This window comes from Carlito syrichta, unplaced genomic scaffold (assembly GCF_000164805.1).
Source record: "Carlito syrichta isolate Samal-C Ts95f unplaced genomic scaffold, Tarsius_syrichta-2.0.1 Scaffold305332, whole genome shotgun sequence".
In the NCBI taxonomy this organism is placed as follows: Eukaryota; Metazoa; Chordata; class Mammalia; order Primates; family Tarsiidae; genus Carlito; species Carlito syrichta.
This window is the reverse complement of record NW_007249428.1, coordinates 719132-739460: the sequence shown is the minus strand read 5'-3', so window position 1 is coordinate 739460 and position 20329 is coordinate 719132. Positions and strand designations below refer to the sequence as shown.

Below are 20329 nucleotides of genomic sequence, written 5' to 3'. Positions count from 1 at the left end.
CCTTCTCTTTTCTCTCTATACCACAACTAGCTTTTGCACCAGAGGCTGCCATGGCCCAGGTTGAAACCGTGCACTGGAATAAAGTCTCTTTCCTCTAGATTCCTCTTCAGAGAACTTTGGTTCACAGAATTTACTTATCAATTTTCATACCCTCTCCAAATAGAACTTTCTTCTGTGGTCAGGAGCGGATGTATTTGTGTCTCTTTTGCATAGCTCCCATTTATTTATACATCCTCTAAAATATTTAATAGTTTCCCCCTCAGACACCTTAGACTAGTTTCACTAGACATGCATCTAGAAAGCATGATACCATGGAAGCTACTGTAATTATCTTAAAATGTCATTCTCCAGTTCTCCTTTGCTAGTCTATAAGTAGAGAAGTGTTTTGTGTATTTTGTATGTGGCAATCTTCCTCAACTCTCCAACTCAAAAACACATCTTTCTATTTTCCATGTTAATCATCAAACATCTGTGAAATCTACTTTCAATTTATCCCAATTGTATCCCTTTATTTTAGATTTCTCCTTAGTACCTGTACAATGATGTTGGACACATGATATGGCAGGGGCCCACTTGAGATGTTCTAATTAAAGGAAAAAGCTTTCAAGGTTTCCCATTGAAGTGCGATGTCTACTGTTGTTTTCCATAGTACCTTTTATCAAATTTAGTAGTAATCTTTTTATAACTAGTTGGTTAAGAACTTTTCAAACATGAATGTTTGCTGAATTTGAGAAACTTCTGGTAGTGACATGAACACTTTTATCAAGCACATTGATTCTGCATTTATGACAATGAACACTCACTTCATCTCTTTTGACCACATAATATATAATGTGGATTTTCCACTGTTCTGATGTTAAGCCAGCCATGTGCTCCTGGGTTAGAACCTTAATTACAGTGTATTACGCTCTTTGATACTGCTCCAGATACTCTGTCAATATTTCTTTTTTTCTTTCTTTTGTTTTTTGTTTTTTTTCCCTGAGACTGAATCTCCCTTTGTCACCCAGGCTGCAGTGCAGTCGTGAAATCATAGACCATTTGCAGACTCTACCTCCTGGCCACAAGCAATCCTCCTGACTCAACCTCCTGAGTGGCTGGGATGACAGGCATGTACCACCTCATCCAGCTAATACTTCTATATTATATGGCATTAGTATCCATAAGAAATTGGTCTCTAATTTCAATTCTTAATGCTTTAATGTCAGATTTAGTTTTCAAATTATGCCATTTCCATAAAATATATTGGAGAGTATACGATCCCTCTTATTCCCTTGAAGAATTGCCATGAACGTGCAATAATTTCTTTCTAGAATGTTTGGTACAATGAACCAGTAGAGAAACCGAACTTAGAGTTTCCTCTGTGGAGTTGCTTTAATCATATTTCTATTTCTTCAAGAGATTATAGGGTTTTTTGAGCTATTTCTTCTTGTTTTGATGTAGCTTTCCAGGAACTGGAAAATTTCTCAAAACTTTTCAAGTTTACTTGCAGAAAATAATGTCATAATCTATTCAAGTAATTTGTCAGAAAGATGCATCATGGGTTTTCTGGAACCTATACACACAACAAGCCCTTATATATCAAGGTACATATACACAGAAACAATGCCAAGCTATTCTGTGGTGGCACTGAGAAAATTGAGTGGAACCTCAACACAGCCTGACAACAGGAAACTACAACTGGTTCCCAGACATCGCTACGAATCAGGCAGGAAGGCAAAGACACAAACTAATTGCCATAGAAATACGATGAAATGAACCCTGCTTGCCCTGGCAAGAGCTGCACCTACAGGACACACTTCTGTTAGAGTTTGCCAGTGTGTCATACACCTCATACTCCTGTCCACTTCTAAACATGTATGTCAACTTCCGGTGCACCAACACAGGATATCACCATTGAAGGCAGAAGAAATCAAGATCTGCTATGACGAAAGCATTCCAGACCTTGCAGGTGCACATCTACCAACCTATGCCATGTTCTTACTTTACACAGAGAGTACAACAAAACACAGATCTACATTTTGCCACGAGTCAGTGCAGAGGGAGCTTCAAGATGCATGTGGAAGGAGGAAAGAGTTTCCCATAGCACCTAAAGCTTTGAAAATCCAAAGTTCAGTCTTCAAATAATTCCAAGTATGATGGAGTGACCATTTCCCCTTATCATAGTCTAGGAAATTCACACATTTGTGAGTGGTATAACCTCATGTGATGCTGGGTAAGGACATCCAGAATGTCCAGAAAATCCAAGAGAAGTCTAGTTATGTTCCCTCAGATGGAGACACCTCAGACCACAAGGGCTAAAGTAAGCCTGAATCCTGACACCAAAGAACAGCAGGAAGGTTCTGCACAGACACTGGGAACCTGAGACTAAGACCCAGCACTACTGCGTGGAAACTACACCCGAGGTGTTAAGAAGGGACCCATCCTTCTAATACTCCATCCTCACATGGCATCCTGGCTCAACCACAGGCATAAGACTGGGAGGAGAGGGAAGGGAAAAGAGATGGATGGAGTCAGTGGAAGTCCCCAGGGCAGCCGAGGGGCTAAACCAGTCTCACCCTCATCTTCAGCAAGCTGACCTCTTGTCCCCAAAGCACCCACCTGCCACATCCAGGCGGAAGCTGAACCTCTGGCCCCTGGCCTCGCAGCTGTACTCCCCGGCATCTGACTTGCCCGTCTTCTGCACCACCAGCCGCCGTGTGCAACCTGCAGCCTCCACGCACACCCTTGAGCTCGAGCTCAGCTTCTTCCCATCCTTGAACCACGTCACCTCTGTCTGCGCCTGGGCCACCTCGCAGCTCAGCGTGGCACTGGTCCCCGCCTCAGCCCGCACTTCACAGGGCACCACCTGCTCCTTAGCAAACACCACCTTAGGCTCTGGAACACACAGGAAGGGGCATAGGTCAAAGACACCATCCAAGTGGGAAGAGGGCATTGGGAAGGGAAGGTTGGACGGGAGGCAGGAGGGACAGGTCCTTGTCCAGGCTCTGCATGAGCCATGTGGTTAGAGGCCCCAGTGCCTGTCACACAAGTCACCACCATTCTCCATCCATCCTGCTCATGCAGTGAGCTGTCCCAGTTGGAGTACGTGACAGGCCCTCTGTGCAGGGCTCTCCCAGGGAAAGGACTGGGTGGGGAGGCCACATACCTCCCATCAAAGAGGGGCTTGCTCTCCCCCCAGGGCTTGAGTACTAAAACTCTGCTCCTGCCTGTATCAAGAGAATCAGCGGTAGCATTGGTGGGAGCCTGGATCTCCTGTGGCCCATGGGCCTGTCAGGAGGACTCACGCTTGTGGCCCCTATGGATGGGTGGGGCTGATCATTTTTGTTCCTCTGTTGTGCAACTCAATAATCAAGAGTGTCGTTTTTTCTAGATTCATTTTTAGGAAATTTTATATATTTATAACTTTGTATTATTTTATTTTTTTAGAGACAGGGTCTCACTCTGTTGTCTATGCTGTAGTGTAGTGGTGCAATCATAACTCCCTGCAACCTTGACTTCCTGGGCTCAAAGAATCTGCTCACCTCTGCCCAGGAGTAGCAGGGGATATAGGCTGGGTCCCCTAAGCCCAGTCTCCTTTTCATATTTTAATCCAGAGAGTTGGGAATTACATATGTGTATTGTAAATATCTTCCCCACGTATATACCTTTTTACAGTCTCCTATAGTCTTCTGATGAACTGACATCTTTAGTTTTAGTGTGGTCAAGTAGATTAATCTTGTTCATTGTGGTTAATGCATCTGGGTTCTACTTACAAGATCTTTCCTTTCTCTGAAGTCATTAAATGTGTTCATCTTAGGTGTTCGTGATTTTAATTTTTACACTGACGTCTCTAACCCACCTCCAGTTGACTTTTTTTTAATTATTATTTTTAGAGATGGAGTCTCTCTCTGTTGCTCAACTGGAATGCAGTGGTGTGAGCATGTCACTCTGCAGCCTTGACCTCCTGGGCTCAGGCGATTCTTCTACCTCAGCCTTCGTAGTAGCTGGGACTACAGGCATAAACCGCCATACCCAGCTCATATTTTATTTTTGGTAGAGAAAGAGTCTCACTATGTTGCCTAAGCTTGCAGTTGACTTTTGTGTGTGGTATAAGTTACAGATCCAAATTTATTGTCATTTGTTCATTAGGGTTAAAGGTTCAAAGCACCAAGGATGAAGAGATCATCCTTTTTTCACACCTTGCACAGACTCCTTGGTCAGAAGAAAGGAGGGAGGGCAGGAGAGTAAGCTCCACTTCCAACCAGGTCTGTTTCTCAGCTCACAATGCTAATTCCTGCACTGAGACCCCCGTGGCCTTAAAGACCATGGATTTGTGATTAGTTTTGATGACCTTTTCTATTCTCTAGGAGAATCTCCATGAACATGGAATAATTTCTTTCCAGAGCCTTTGGAAGAATTCCTCAGTAGGATCCTGTAGCTTCAGCATTGTTTGATGTGAAGATCTGCTGCTGGTGGTTCTACTTTTCAATAGGTTATAATAGGTTATCTATTTCCTCTTGGGTCCAATTTTATTTAGTTTTCTAGAAATTAAATAATTTGTCAAGACTTTTTTTCAAATTTGCTGGCATAAAATGTCATATTCTATTTAAATAACATGTCAAGAATCACATACTGTGCTTTTTGGTATTTATGGCCATCCACAAACCATGACAGACTGATACAACACCAACAGCTACATGCTGGCACTCAGGGGTCTATATTGGACAACGGCAAACACTAGTTTAAGTTAAACTCTCCTAGCAATGGAAAAACAAAATTCTCAGATTTCTCTATGAATCAGCCAGAAAGGTGCAGACATATGAGACTCTTCGGGGAAATACTATGACCTCAATATTCACTGGTCAGCAGTTGCTTCTATGGTAATTCAATTTGACCAGAGTATGCCCATGGACCATAAGGTATTTATTCCTTTTATTACTAAATCTATCATCTAAATCCCAAAAGAAATTTTGATATAGAGTATTCTAACTGAACACAAAGATTTGCTTGAAAACAGAATTTCAACCACACATATGTCTCAGACCCATATCTACCAATTCCTGCTCTTCACTTATTTTGCAGACATTCAAACAAATGTGGGTCTAGATTGTCACATAAAGGTGCAGATAGAGCCTCTGTATACATGTGGAAGCACAGATGACAGTCCCAGAACAGGTAAAACATTGATAACCCAATGCTGAGTGTTGATATAATTCCAAAAAAGATTGGGAGGCTGTTCAAATATCCCTCTGTAGGGAGCCTTCATGTGTGGTATATGTGAAAACAACCCTAGTGAGGAGACATCTGCTCTTCCTCAGCTTCATACCTCAGAGAGAATCAGAGTCCTGGACATGCAGGAACACCCCTGGATTCTGAGCTGGTATTGGGAAATGAGACTAGGACTTACTGCACAGAAAAGACTCAAGGAGAACAAGAAAGGCCTCTTCCCCTTCCATACACTCCCTCTAAACCCAGCACCCTGGCTCAGCCACCAGCATAAGAGGAGGAGGAGAAGGAAGGAAAAAGTGAGAGACAGAGGAAGTGAAAGGCCCCAGGGTGACAGAGGGGATAAACCAGCCTCACCATCACCTCCCGCAAGCTGATCTCATACCCAAAGCACCCACCTGCCACATCCAGGTGGAAGCAGAGCCTCTGGCCCCCGGCCTCACAGCTGTACTCCCCAGCATCCATCTTGCCTGCATGTTGCACCACCAGCCGCCGTGTACAGCCCACCGCCTCCATGCGTACCCCGGAGCCTGAGTTCAACTTCTTCCCGTCCTTGAACCACGTCACCTTTGTCTGTGCCTGGGCCACCTCGCAGCTCAGGGTGGCACTGGTCCCCGCCTCAGCCTGCACCTCTTGGGGTGCTGTCTGCTCCTTGGCAAAAACCACCTTGGGCTCTGGAACACAGCAGGAGGGACATGAGTCAGAGATGTCATCCAGGTCAGAAAGGCAGCACTAGGGAAGGAAGGCTAGACGAGAGGCAGGAGGGACAGGGTCTCGTCCACACTCTGCACAAGCTATGTGCCTAGATGCCCCAGCACCTGTCACACAAGTCAACACCATTCTCCATCCTCCTGTTCTCCGTACAGGGTTAACTCCTGGAAGGACTTGTCATGGGTGGGGGGGCTGCACACCTCCCCTCATGGAGAGGCTGAGTCTCCACATGATAGTGCAAAGCCATGTCATGAGACTTCGCTCCTGCCTGTGTTAGGATGGTCAGCTGTGCCCTTGGTAGGAGCCTGGACCTCCCATTGCTCCAGGAGTTGTCAGGTGTATTCATACATGTGGCACCTTTGAGTGAGTGATACAACATTTACTTAGCAACCAAGAGCACTATCTGGCTTTTTCATACTCGTTCTTGGAGCTCATATATGTTTTATGCTGGGACCTTGACTGGTAGTTTTGTGAATTATCTTCCCATTTATGGGCCTTGCCTTATGGTGTCTTCAGATGATATAAAGGTCTTCCTTATTTTTATTTATTTATTTATTGGTGTTTCTTTTGTTTTTAGAGACAAGGTCTCACTCTGTCACCCAGGCTGGAGTGCAATAACACATTCAACTCACTCTAATTACAAACTCCTGGCCTCAAACAATCTTCCCACCTTGGCCTCCAAATGCCCTTGGATAGCAGGTGTACACCCACATCCCCATCCCAGGTTATAGTGTTAACAGAGGCGAGGGTGCAATTTATTCTTTCTTGTGTGTACATTTATGTCCTGTTTAAGAAATCAAAGTACTAAGGTAATCTCTAATACATGTTTTCTGCTGAGACATTGCCTTTCACATTGGAGACTTTACCGCCCCTGGAGGTAACGTGTATGTGTGTGTGTGTGTGTGGTGTGAGGTAGAGGTCCATCTGATTTTATTTCATATACATATGTGTATGACTGCATGATCTCAGTGCCATTTATGTGAAGGCCGTCCCTCACCCATAGCATCACCATAAAAAGGGATGTCTGTCTCAGGACTCACCATCCTGGTCTCTGGGTCTTTTTATCTCACCCTGCATTGAAACCTAGCTGTCCTCATGATTGGGGTCTATAATAGGTCCTGCCATCTGGAAGCACAATACTCTCACTTTCTTTATAAAGCTTTAACTCCACTTGACTGTTGAAATTCTGAACAAATTTGTACCTAAATCCTTCACAATGGACTCCATGTGGCTAAATGGGCCTAAAATTAAAAAGCCAAGAGGCTACTTTCAGACTAGGAGTCACACACACTCTGGTGTCCCAAAAAACTCCACCTTTCTATTTTGGAAAATCTTAAAGCTTACCTGACTCTACCAATCAAAGCTCACTTGCCTCAGCCAGCAAGGGCTTAGATGTATTGACCAATAAAGGATCAGCTGTATAAACCAATCAGAAAGTGGCTGCATCAACCTATCAGAACTGAGAGAGTTTCCACCTGACTTTGCATAAATAAAAATGACTGGAGCCTGAGCAGGCACACTTACTATAAAACCCAAGCTTTCTCTTTTCTCTCTATTCCATAATTTCCTATTAGCCAGAGGCTGTCACTTCCCAGGTTGAAACTGTGCACTGGAATAAAGTCTCTTTTCTCCAGATTCCTCTTCAGAGAACTTTGGTTCACAGAATCTACTTGTCAATTTACACATCCCCTTCATAAAGAATTTTCTTGTGATCAGGAACGGATATATTTGTGTCTCCCCTGCATAGCTCCCATTTATTTACACATCCTGTGTCTCTCTAAAATATTGAATAATTTCCCCCTCAGACACCTTAGACATATTTCACTAGACATGCATCTAGAAAGCATGACACTGTAGAAACTACTGTAATTATCTTAAAATATAATTTTCCAGCTCTCATTGCTAGTCTATAAGTAGAGAAGTGTTTTGTGTATTTTGTATGTGATCTTCCACAACTCTCCAACACAAAAAATGTATCTTTCTATTTTCTGTGTTAATCACCATATCATCTGTGAAATCTACTTTCAGTTTATCCCAATTGTATCCCTTTGTTTTAGATTTCTCCTTAGTGCCTGTACGATGATGTTGAATTCATATATGGCAGTGGCCAGCTTGAGATGTTCTAATTAAAGGAAAAGTTTTCAAGGTTTCTCATTGAAGTGTGGTGTCCGATGTTGTTTTCCATAGTACCTTTTATCAAATTTAGCAGTAATCTTTTTATGACTAGTTGGTAAGAACTTTTTAAACATGAACATTTGCTAAATTTGAGAAACCTCTTCTGGATGTGACATGAACACTTTTATCAAGCACGCTGATTCTGCACTTATTGCAGTGTACACTCCATATCTCTCTTTGAACCATGTGATAGACTGTGGATTTTCTACTGTTCTGATGCTAAGCCAGTCATGTACTCCTGGGTTCAGGCCTTAATCACAGAGTATTATACCCTTTGATACTGCCCAAGATACTCTGTAAATATTTCCTTTTGTTTTTCGTTCTTTTCTTTTTTTTTTTTTTTTCCTGAGATTGAGTCTCCCTTTGTCACCCAGGCTTCAGTGCAGTGGTGAAATCATAGCACACTTGCAGATTCCACATCCTGGCCAAGCAATCCTGCTGACTCAGCCTTCTGAGTGGCTGGGATGACAAGCATATGCCACCTCATTCAGCTCAATACTTCTATAATATATGGCATTGGTATCCATAAGAAATTGGCCTATATTTCAATTCTTAATGCTTACTTATCAGATTTTGCTTTCAATATTATGCCATTTCCATAAAAAGTATGGAGAGTATATGGCCCATTCTATTCTCTTGAAGGATTGCCATGCACATGCAATAATTTCTTTCTAGAATGTTTGGTACAATTTGCCAATAGGGAAACTTAGCTTAGATCTACCTCTGTGGAATTGCTTTAATTATGTTTCCATTTTATTAAAAGATTACAGGGGTTTGGGGGTTCTCTATTTCTTCTTGTGTACATTTTGATGTAGTTCTCCAGGAAGAAGCAAATTACTCAAAACTTTTCAAGTTTACTTGCAGAAAATAATGTCATAGTCTACTCAAGTAACTTGTCAGAAGGCTGCATCATAGGTTTTCTGGAACCTGTACACACAACAAACCCTTATATATCAAGATACATATATACTGAAACAATACCAAGCTGTTCTGTGGTGGCACTGAGGAGGTTGAGTGGAACCTCAACATGGCCTGTATGAGGTGAAACTCTCCTGACAAAATAAAATTACAGTTAGATCCCAGATATCACTATGAATCAGGTAGGGAGGCACTGACACAAAATAATGCCATGGAAATACAATGAAACAAACTCTGCTTGTCCCAACAGGAGCTGCCTAAAAGACTTGACTCTGTCAGAGTGTGCCAATGTGTCATACACCTCGTACTCCTATCCACTTCTAAACGTGTATGTCAACTCCCCAGGTGCACCAACACAGAATGTCATCACCAAAGGCAGAAGAAATCAAGATCTGCTATGACAAGAGCATTCCAGACCTCACAGGTGCACATCTACCAACCTATGCAATGTTCTTACTTTACTCAGAGAGTGCAACAAAACACAGATCTACATTTTGTCCCAAGTCAGTGCAGAGGGAGCTTTGAGACACATGTGGAAGGAGGAAAGCATTTCCAATAGCGCCTAAAGCTTTGAAAACCCAAAGTTCAGTCTTCAAATAATTCCAAGTATGATGGAGTGACCAACATTTCCCCTTATCATAGTCAAGAAAATTCACACATCTGTGAGTTGGGATAACCTCATGTGGTGCTGGGTGAGCGCATCTGGAAGCATCCAGAAAATCCAAGAGAAGCCTAGTTATGTTCCCTCAGATGGAGACACCAGGTCTACCTCAGACCACAAGGGCCAGAGTAAGCCTGAGTCCTGACACCAAGGAACAGCAGGAGGGTTCTGTGCAGACACTGGGAAACTGTGACTAAGACCCAGCACTACTGCATGGAAACTCCACCCAAGGTGTCCAAGAAGGGACCATCCTTCCTAACACTCCATCCCTACATGGCACCCTGTCTCAATCACAGGCATAAGACTGGGAGGAGACTGAATGGAGAAGAGTTGGATGGAGTCAGTGGAAGAATCCGGGGCAGCCGAGGGGATAAGCCAGTCTCACCAACACCTCCAACAGGCTGATCTTGTGCCCCCAAAGCACCCACCTGTCACGTCAAGGCGGAAACAGAGCTTCCGGCCCCCAGCCTCGCAGGTGTACTCCCCAGCGTCCATCTTGCTCGCCTGCTGCACCACCAGCCGCCGTGCGCAGCCCACGGACTCCACACGAACCCTCGAGCTTGGGCTCAACTTCTTCCCGTCCTTGAACCACGTCACCTCTGTTTGTGCTTGGGCCACTTCACAGCTCAGCGTGGCATTTGCCCCTGCTTCGGCCCGCACTTCTTGGAGTGCTGCCTGCTCCTTGGCAAACACTACCTTGGGCTCTGAGACACACAGAAAGGGACACAGGTCAGAGATGCCATCCAGGTCGAAATGGCGGCACTGGGGAAGGAAGGCTGGATGAGAGGCAGGAGGGACAGGGCCTCGTCCATGCTCTGCACAAGCTGTGCGCCTAGATGCCTCAGCACCTGTTACATAAGTCAACACCATTCTTCATTCTCCAGCTCATGCTGTGGGCTGTCCATGGCAGTGACACATGACGGGTCCTCCGTGCAGGCTTACCCCATGGAGGGACTCGTCACAGGTGGGGAGGCTCATGGAGGGGCTGAGTCTCCATGTGATGGTACAAGCCATGTCATGAGATTCTGCTCCTGCCTGTGTGGGGAGGGTCAGCTGTGGCCTCAGTTGAGTCTGAACCTCCTATTGTCCAGAGCCTGTCAGGTGAACTCACACATGTGGCACCTTTGAGTGGGTGATGAAAATTTTACTTAGCAACCAAGAGCACTATCTGGCTTTTTCATACTCACTACTGGATTCATATATGTTTATATGCTGGGGCCTTCACTGGTAGGTTTTTAAAATTATGTTGCCATTTATGGGCCTTGTCTTATGGTGTCTTCAGATGATATAAAAGTCTTCCTTATTTTTTATTTTGGTGTTTCTTTTGTTTTGTTTTTAGAGACAAGGTGTCACTCTGTCACCCAGGCTGGAGTGCAGTAACGCATTCAGCTCACTATAACCACAAACTTCTGGCCTCAAGCGATCCTCCTGCCTTGGCCTCTAAATGCATGGGGATAGCAGGCCAAATCCCCATACCCATCCCCAGGTTATGATGTTAACAGAGGCAAGGATCCAATTCTTCCTTTCTGGTGTGTGCACTTATGTGTTGTTTAAAAAATCATAGTGCTGAGGTAATCTCTAATACATGTTTTCTGCTCAGACATTGCCACTCATTTTGAGACTTTACCGCCCCTGAAGGTAATGTGGTGTGTGTTTATGGTGTGAGGTAAAGGTCCACCAGATTTTATTTCATATATATGTGTGTATCACTGCATGGTCCGAGCACCATTTATGTGAAGTTCGACTCTTCTCCAAACCTCACCCCAGCACCACCCAATAAAAGGAAGGTCTGTCTCAAGACTCACAATTCTGGTTCTTGGGTCTTTTATCTCTCCCTGCATTGAAACTTAGCTATCCTCATGATTGGGGTTTATAATAGTTCCTGCCATCTGGAAGCCAGATACTCTCACTTTCTTTATAAAGCTTTAACTTTGTTTGACTGTTGAAATTGTGAAGAAATGTGTACCTAAATAAGCTAATCCTTCATGACAGATTCCATGTGGCTAACTGAGCCTAAAATTCAAAAAGTCTAGAGGCTACTTGGCCACTAGGAGTCATACACCTACTCTGGGGTCCTGAAAAACTGTACCTTTCTATTTTGTAAAATCTTAAAGCTCACCTGATTCTACCAATCAAAGCTCATTTGTTTCAGTCCATTAGGGCTCAGCTGTATTGACCAATCAAGGATCAGTATATCAACCAATCAAAAAGTGGCTGCATCAAACTATCTGATCTAAGAGAGTTTCCACCTGACATTTGCATAAGTAAAAATGACTGAGGCCTGAGTGGGAACATTTACTATGAAACCTAAACCTTCTCTTTTCTCTCTATTTCATAATTTCCTATTAGCCAGAGGCTGTCACTTCTCAGGTTGACATTGTGCACTGGAATACGGTAACTTTTTTCCAGATTCCTCTTCAGAGAAATTTTGTTCACAGAATCTACTCATCAATTTCCATACCTCCTCCAAAAAAAATAATTTCTTCTGTGATCAGGAACGGATATATTTGTGTCTCCCCTGCATAGCTCCCATTTATTTATACATCCTGTGTCTCTCTAAAATATTGAATAATTTCCCCCTCAGACACCTTAGACATATTTCACTAGATATGCATCTAGAATGCATGACACTGTAGAAACTACTGTAATTATCTTAAAATATAATTTTCCAGCTCTCATTGCTAGTCTATAGGTAGAGAAGTGTTTTGTGTATTTTGTATGTGATCTTCCACAACTCTCCAACACACAAAAAAATGTATCTTTCTATTTTCTGTGTTAATCACCATATCATCTGTGAAATCTACTTTCAGTTTATCCCAATTGTATCCCTTTATTTTAGATTTGTCCTTAGTGCCTATACGATGATGTTGAACACATGACATGGCAGCGGCCCACTTGAGATGTTCTAATTAAAGGAAAAAGCTTTCAAGGTTTCCTGTTGAAGTGTGGTGTCCATTGTTGTTTTCCATAGTACCTTTTATCAATTTTAGTAGTAGTCTTTTTATGACTACTTGTTAAGAACTTTTTATATATGAATGTTTGCTAAGTTTGAGAAACCTCTTCTGGGTATGTGGTGAACAATTTTATCAAGCATGCTGATTCTGCATTTATTGCAGTGAACACTCTCTTCCTCTCTTTTGACCATGTGATAGATTATGTGAATTTCTACTGTTCTGATGTTAAGCCAGCCATGCACTCCTGGGTTAGTGCCTTAATCACAGAGTATTATACTCTTTGATACTGCTCCAGATATTCTGCAAATATTTCCTTTTTTTTTCTTTCTTTCTTTCTTTTTTTTTTTTTTTTTCCTAAGACTAAGTCTCCCTTTGTCACCCAGGCTGCAGTGCAGTTGTGAAAACAAGCCCACTTGCAGACTCCACCTCCTGGCCAAGTAATCCTCCTGACTCAGCCTCCTGAGTGGCTGGGAGGACAGACATATGCCACTTCATCCAGCTCAATACTTCTATAATATGGCATTGGTATCCATAAGAAATTGGCCTATATTTCAATTCTTAACGCTTTACTTATCAGATTTTGTTTTCAATATTATGCCATTTCCATAAGAAGTGTTGGAGAGTATATGGCTCCCTCTATTCTCTTGAAGGATTGCCATGAACATACAATAATTTATTTATAGAGTATTTGGTACAATTTGCCAGTAGGAAACTTCGCTTACTTAGATCTACATCTGGGGAATTGCTTTAATTATGTTTCCATTTCATTAAAAGATTACAGGGGTTTTTGAGTTCTCTATTTCTTCTTGTGTACGTTTTGATGTAGTTCTCCAGGAAGAAGTAAACTACTCAAAACTTTTCAAGTTTACTTGCAGAAAATAATGCCATAGTCTACTCAAGTAACTTGTCAGAAGGCTGCATCACGGGTTTTCTGGAACCTATACATACACAACAAACCCTTATATATCAAGATACATATATACTGAAACAATGCCAAGTTTTTCTGTGGTGGCACTGAGAAGGTCAAGTGGAACCTCAATGCAGCCTGCGTGAGGTGAAACTCTCCTGACAAAGGAAATTACAGTTGGATCCCAGACATCGCTATGAATTAGGCAAGGAGGCACAGGCACAAACTAATTGCCATGGAAATATGAAACGAATTCCACGTGCCCCAACAGGAGCTGCCTAAAAGACTCGCCTCTGTCAGAGTGTGCCAATGTGTCAAACATCTTGTACTCCTATCCACTTCTAAACGTGTATGTCAACTCCCCAGGTGCACCAACACAGAATGTCATCACCAAAGGCAGAAGAAATCAAGATCTGCTATGACAAGAGTGTTCCAGACCTCACAGGTGCACATCTACCAACCTATGCAATGTTCTTACTTTACTCAGAGAGTGCAACAAAACACAGATCTACATTTTGCCACGAGTCAGTGCAGAGGGAGCTTTGAGACGTTTGTGGAAGGAGGAAAGCATTTCCAATAGCACCTAAAGCTTTGAAAATCCAAAGTTCAGTCTTCAAATAATTCCAAGTATGATGGAGTGACCAACATTTCCCCTTATCATAGTCAAGGAAATTCACACATCTGTGAGTTGGGATAACCTCATGTGGTGCTGGGTGAGCGCATCTGGAAGCATCCAGAAAATCCAAGAGAAGCCTAGTTATGTTCCCTCAGATGGAGACACCAGGTCTACCTCAGACCACAAGGGCCAGAGTAAGCCTGAGTCCTGACACCAAGGAACAGCAGGAGGGTTCTGTGCAGACACTGGGAAACTGTGACTAAGACCCAGCACTACTGCATGGAAACTCCACCCAAGGTGTCCAAGAAGGGACCATCCTTCCTAACACTCCATCCCTACATGGCACCCTGTCTCAATCACAGGCATAAGACTGGGAGGAGACTGAATGGAGAAGAGTTGGATGGAGTCAGTGGAAGAATCCGGGGCAGCCGAGGGGATAAGCCAGTCTCACCAACACCTCCAACAGGCTGATCTTGTGCCCCCAAAGCACCCACCTGTCACGTCAAGGCGGAAACAGAGCTTCCGGCCCCCAGCCTCGCAGGTGTACTCCCCAGCGTCCATCTTGCTCGCCTGCTGCACCACCAGCCGCCGTGCGCAGCCCACGGCCTCCACACGAACCCTCGAGCTTGGGCTCAACCTCTTCCCGTCTTTGAACCACATCACCTCTGTCTGTGCCTGGGCCACTTCACAGCTCAGCGTGGCACTTGCCCCCGCCTCTGCCCGTACCTCTCGGTGTGCCGCCTGCTCCTTGGCAAACACCCCCTTGGGCTCTGAAACACACAGAAAGGAACACAGGTCAGAGACTTCATCCAGGTCAAAAAGGTGGCACTGGGGAAAGAAGGCTAGATGAGAGTCAGGAGGGACAGGCCCTCATCCATGCTCTGCACAAGCTGTGTGTCTAGATAACCCAGCACCTGTAACACAAGTCAATATCATTCTCCATTCTCCTGCCCATGCTGTGGGCTGTCCAAGGTGGGGACACATGACAAGTCCTCCATGCAAGGTTACCCCATGGAAGGACTTGTCATGGGTGGGAAGACTCAAGGAGGGGCTGAGTCTCCACATGATGGTGCAAGCCATGTCATGAGATTCTGCTCCTGCCTGTATTGGGAGGGTCAGCTGTGACCTCAGTGTGAGCCTGAACTTCCCATTATCCAGGGTCTGTCAGGTGGACTCACACACATGGCACCTTTGAGTGGGTGATGAAAATTTTACTTAGCAACCAAGAGCACTGTCTGGCTTTTTCATACTCATTCTTGGAGCTCATATATGTATATATGCTGGGGCCTTCACTGGTAGGTTTTTAAAATTATGTTGCCATTTATGGGCCTTGTCTTATGGTGTCTTCAGATGATCTAAAGTTCTTCCCCTTTTTAATGTTTCTTTTGTTTTGTTTTTAGAGACAAGGTCTCACTCTGTCACCCAGGTTGAAGTGCAGTAACGCATTCAGCCTAACCTCACCCCCAGCACCACCATAAAAAGGGGTGCCTGTCTCAGGACTCACCATCCTGGTCTTTGGGTCTTTTTATCTCTCCCTGCATTGGAACCTAGCTGTCCTCATGATTAAGGTTTATAATAGGTCCTGCCATTTGGAAGCCAGATACTCTCACTTTCCTTATAAACCCAGGCCTTCAACCTGGATGACAGAGTGAGACCTTGTCTCTAAAAACAAAACAAAGGCTTCCTGCCTTGGCCTCCAAACGCAGGGTAATAGCAGGCGTACACCCCCATGTCCGTCCCCTGGTTATAGTGTTAACAGAGGCATTGGTGCATTTTATCCTTTCTCGTGTGTGCATTTATGTGCTGTTAAGAAATCATAGTGCTGAGGTAATCTCTAATACGTGTTTTTGCTGAGACATTTCCTTTCACATTGGAGACTTTACCATTCCTGAGGTAACGTGTGTGTGTGTGGTGTGAGGTAGAGGCCCACCGGATTTTATTTCATATACATATGTGTATGGCTGCATGGTCTGAAAGTCATTTATGTGAAGTTTGTCTCTTCTCCTATCTCACCCCCAGCACCACCATAAAAAGGGGTGTCTGTCTCAGGACTCACCATCCTGGTCTTTGGGTCTTTTTGTCTCTCCCTGTATTGGAACCTAGCTGTCCTCATGATTGAGGTTTATAATAGGTCCTGCCATCTGGAAGCCAGATACTCTCACTTTTCTTGTAAAGTTTTAACTCCACTTGTCCATTGAAATTCTGAACAAATGTGTACTTAAGTCCTTCAAAACAAATTCTGCGTGGCTAACTGGGCCTAAAATTTAAAAAACCAAGAAGTTACTTGCAGACTAGGGGTCACAAACTTACTCAGGGGTCCCAAAAAACTGCACCTTTTTATCTTGGAAAATCTTAAAGCTCACCCGACTCTACCAAAGTTCACTTGCCTCAGCCAATCAGGGCTCAACTGTATTGACCGATCAAGGATCAGTATATCAACTAATCAGAAAGTGGATGCATCAACCTATCGGAACTAAGAGACTTTCCACCTGACTTTGCATAAATAAAAATGATGGAGCCTGAGTGGGAACATTAACAATAAAACCCAAACCCTCTCTTTTCTCTCTATTCCATAATCTCCTGTTATGCCAGAGGCTGCCACTTCCCAGGTTGAAACTGTGCACTGGAATAAAGTCTCTTTCCTCCAGATTCCTCTTCAGAGAACTTTGGTTCACAGAATCTACTCGTCAATTTACACACCCTCTTCACATGACTTTTCCTCTGTGATCAGGAATGGATATATTTGTGCCTCCCCTGTATAGTTCCCATCTATTTACACATCCTGTGTCTCTCTGAAATATTGAATAATTTCCCCCTCAGACACCTTAGACATATTTCACTAGATATATATCTAGAATGCATGACACTGTAGAAACTACTGTAATTATCTTAAAATATAATTTTCCAGCTCTCATTGCTAGTCTATAAGTAGAGAAGTGTTTTGTGTATTTTGTATGTGATCTTCCACAACTCTCCAACACAAAAAATGTATCTATTTTCTGTGTTAATCACCATATCATCTGTGAAATCTACTTTCAGTTTATCCCAATTGTATCCCTTTATTTTAGATTTCTCCTTAGTGCCTGTACGATGATGTTGAATTCATATATGGCAGTGACCAGCTTGAGATGTTCTAATTAAAGGAAAAGTTTTCAAGGTTTCTCATTGAAGTGTGGTGTCCGATGTTGTTTTCCATAGTACCTTTTATCAAATTTAGCAGTAATCTTTTTATGACTAATTGGTAAGAACTTTTTAAACACGAACGTTTGCTAAATTTGAGAAACCTCTTCTGGATGTGACATGAACACTTTTAACAAGCACGCTGATTCTGCATTTATTGCAGTGTACACTCTCTACCTCTCTTTTGGCCATGTGATAGACTGTGGATTTTCTACTGTTCTGATGTTAAGCCAGTCATGTACTCCTGGGTTAGTGCCTTAATCACAGAGTATTATACTTTTTGATACTGCACCAGATAGTCTGCCAATATTTCCTTTCTTCTTTCGTTCTTTCTTTTTTTTCCTTGAGACTGAATCTCCCTTTGTCACTCAGGCCATAGTGCAGTGGTGAAGTCATAGCCCACTGCAGACTCCACCCTCCTGGCCACAAGCAATCCTCCTGACTCAGTCTCCTGAGTGGCTGGGATGACAGACATATGCCACCTCATCCAGCTCAATACTTCTATAATATGGCATTGGTATCCATAAGAAATTGGCCTGTAATTTCAATTCTTACTGCTTTACTTGTCAGATTTTGTTTTCATGTTATACCATTTTCTTAAAATGTGTTGGAGAGTATATGGCCCTTCTATTCTCTTGAAGGATTGCCATGCATACGCAATAATTTCTTTCTAGAATGTTTGGTACAATTTGCCAATAGGGAATCTGATCTTCCTCTGTGGAATTGCTTTAATAGTGTATTCTTTTCTTTAAAAGATTACAGGGTTTTTTGAGTTCTCTATTTCTTCTTGTGTAAGTTTTGATGTAGCTTTCCAGGAATTGGAAAATTCCTCAAAACTTCAAGTTTACTTGCAGAAAACAATGTCATAGTCTACTCAAGTATCTTATCAGAAGGATGCATCAGGGATTTTCTGGAACCTATACACACAACAAACCCTTTTATATCAAGATATATTTATATATATATATATATATATATATATATATAAATAAAATGAAACAATGCCAAGCTGTTCTGTGGTGGCACTAAGGAGGTTGAGGGGAACCTCAACGCAGCCTGTGTGAGGTGAAACTCTCCTGACAAAAGGAAACTACAGTTGGATCCCAGACATTGCTATAAATTGGGTAGGGAAGCACAGGCACAAACTAATTGCCATGGAAATATGATGAAACCAACCCTGCTTGCCCCAACAGGAGCTGCCTACAGGATATGCCTCTGTAAGAGTGTACCAATGTGTCATACACCTCGTATTCCTGTCCACTTCTAAACATGTATGTCAACTCCCCAGGTTCACCAACACAGAATGTCATCATTGAAGGCAGAAGAAATCAAGACCTACTATGACGAGAGCATTCCAGACCTTGTAGGCACACATCTACCAACCTATGCAATGTTCTTATTCTACACAGAGAGTGCAACAAAACACAGATCTACATTTTGCCATGAGTCAGTGCAGAGGGAGCTTTGATATGCATGTGGAAGGAGGAAAGAGTTTCCCATAGCACCTAAAGCTTTGAAAATCCAAAGTTTAGTCTTCAAATAACTCCAAGTATGATGGAGTGACCAATATTTCCCCTTAACATAGTCAAGGAAATTCACACATCTGTGAGTTGGAATAACCTCATGTGGTACTGGGTGAGGGCATCCGGAAGCATCCAGAAAATCCAAGAGAAGCCTAGTTATGTTCCCCCAGGTGGAGACACCTGGTCTACCTCAGACCACAAAGAGTAAGCCTGAGTCCTGACACCATGGAACAGCAGGAAGATTCTGTGCAGACATTGGGAACCTGAGCCTAAGACCCAGCACTACTGCATGGAAACTCCACCCAAGGTGTCCAAGAAGGGACCCATCCTTCCTAACACTCCATTCCCACCAGGCACCCTGGCTCAGCCACGGGCATAAGAGTAGAAGGTAAGGGATGAAGTCAGTGGAAGTCCCCAGGGCAGCCAATGGGATAAACCAGTCTCACCATTACCTCCAACAAGCTGACCTCATGCCCCCAAAGCACTCACTTTCCACATCCAGATGGAAGCAGAGCCTCTGGCCCCTGGCCTCACAGGTGTACTCTCCAGCATCCACCTTGCCCGTTTGTTGTACCACTAGCTGCTGCGTGCAGCCCGCAGCCTCCACGCGCACCCTCGAGCCAGAGCTCAACTTCTTCCTATCCTTGAACCACGTCACCTCTGTTTGTGCCTGTGCTACCTCACAGATCAGCGTGGCGCTGGCCCCCGCCTCGGACCGCACTTCACGGGGCACCACCTGCTCCTTGGCAAACACCACCTTGGGCTCTGGGATACACAGGAAGGCACACAGGTCAGAAACACCATCCCACCCAAGTCATGAAGGGGACACTGGGGAGGCAAGGCTGAACACAAAGCAGGAGGGACAGGTCCTTGACCAGGCTCTGCAGAAGCCATGTGGTTGCAGGCCCCTGTGTCTGTCACACAAGACATCACCATTCTCCATCCATCTTTCCTCTGTGGGTTCTCCCAGGGGAAGGACTGGGTGGGAAGGCTGCACACCTCTACTCTTGGAGGGGCCTACTTTCCCCACAGAACCCACATCCTGAGGTTCCACTCCTGCCTGTGTCAGGAGGATCAGCTGTGCCCTTTGTGGGAGCCTGGACCTCCTGTGGCTCGTGGACCTGTCATGGGGACTCACGTGTGTGGCCCCTTTGGGTGTTTCTGTACTATTTGCTCCTTCGTAGTGTCAATGTTCAAGGGACTTGCTGAATTCTCAACAGCTGTCTTTTTCATGCTCATTTTCAGGAGCTATTCATATAGCTAGTCAGTGCTAGAGTGTTCACACTTTATGTATCATGCAAACATACTTCCCTTTGTGCACTTGGGCTTTTCACTCCCATATGGGGGTATTCTGATGAATACAGTTATTAGTTTTACTGGAAGCAAATTGGCCTTGAGTGGTCAGTGCATCTATATCCTGCATAAGAAATCTTCTATTGCCCTGAGGTCACTAAACAATCTCTCTTATCTGAAGAGCTT

At 43.8% G+C, this 20329-nt stretch overlaps 1 protein-coding gene across 1 annotated transcript in view; it reads right to left on the bottom strand.

The window, feature by feature from the left end:
• OBSCN (obscurin, cytoskeletal calmodulin and titin-interacting RhoGEF) overlaps window positions 1–20329 on the bottom strand; it is a 164159-nt gene that overhangs the window by 108882 nt on the left and 34948 nt on the right. The window contains 5 exon segments of the mRNA XM_021714213.1: window positions 2577–2874; window positions 5604–5879; window positions 10099–10374; window positions 14642–14917; window positions 19340–19613. Of these exon segments, the coding sequence (XP_021569888.1) occupies window positions 2577–2874; window positions 5604–5879; window positions 10099–10374; window positions 14642–14917; window positions 19340–19613 (1400 nt within the window).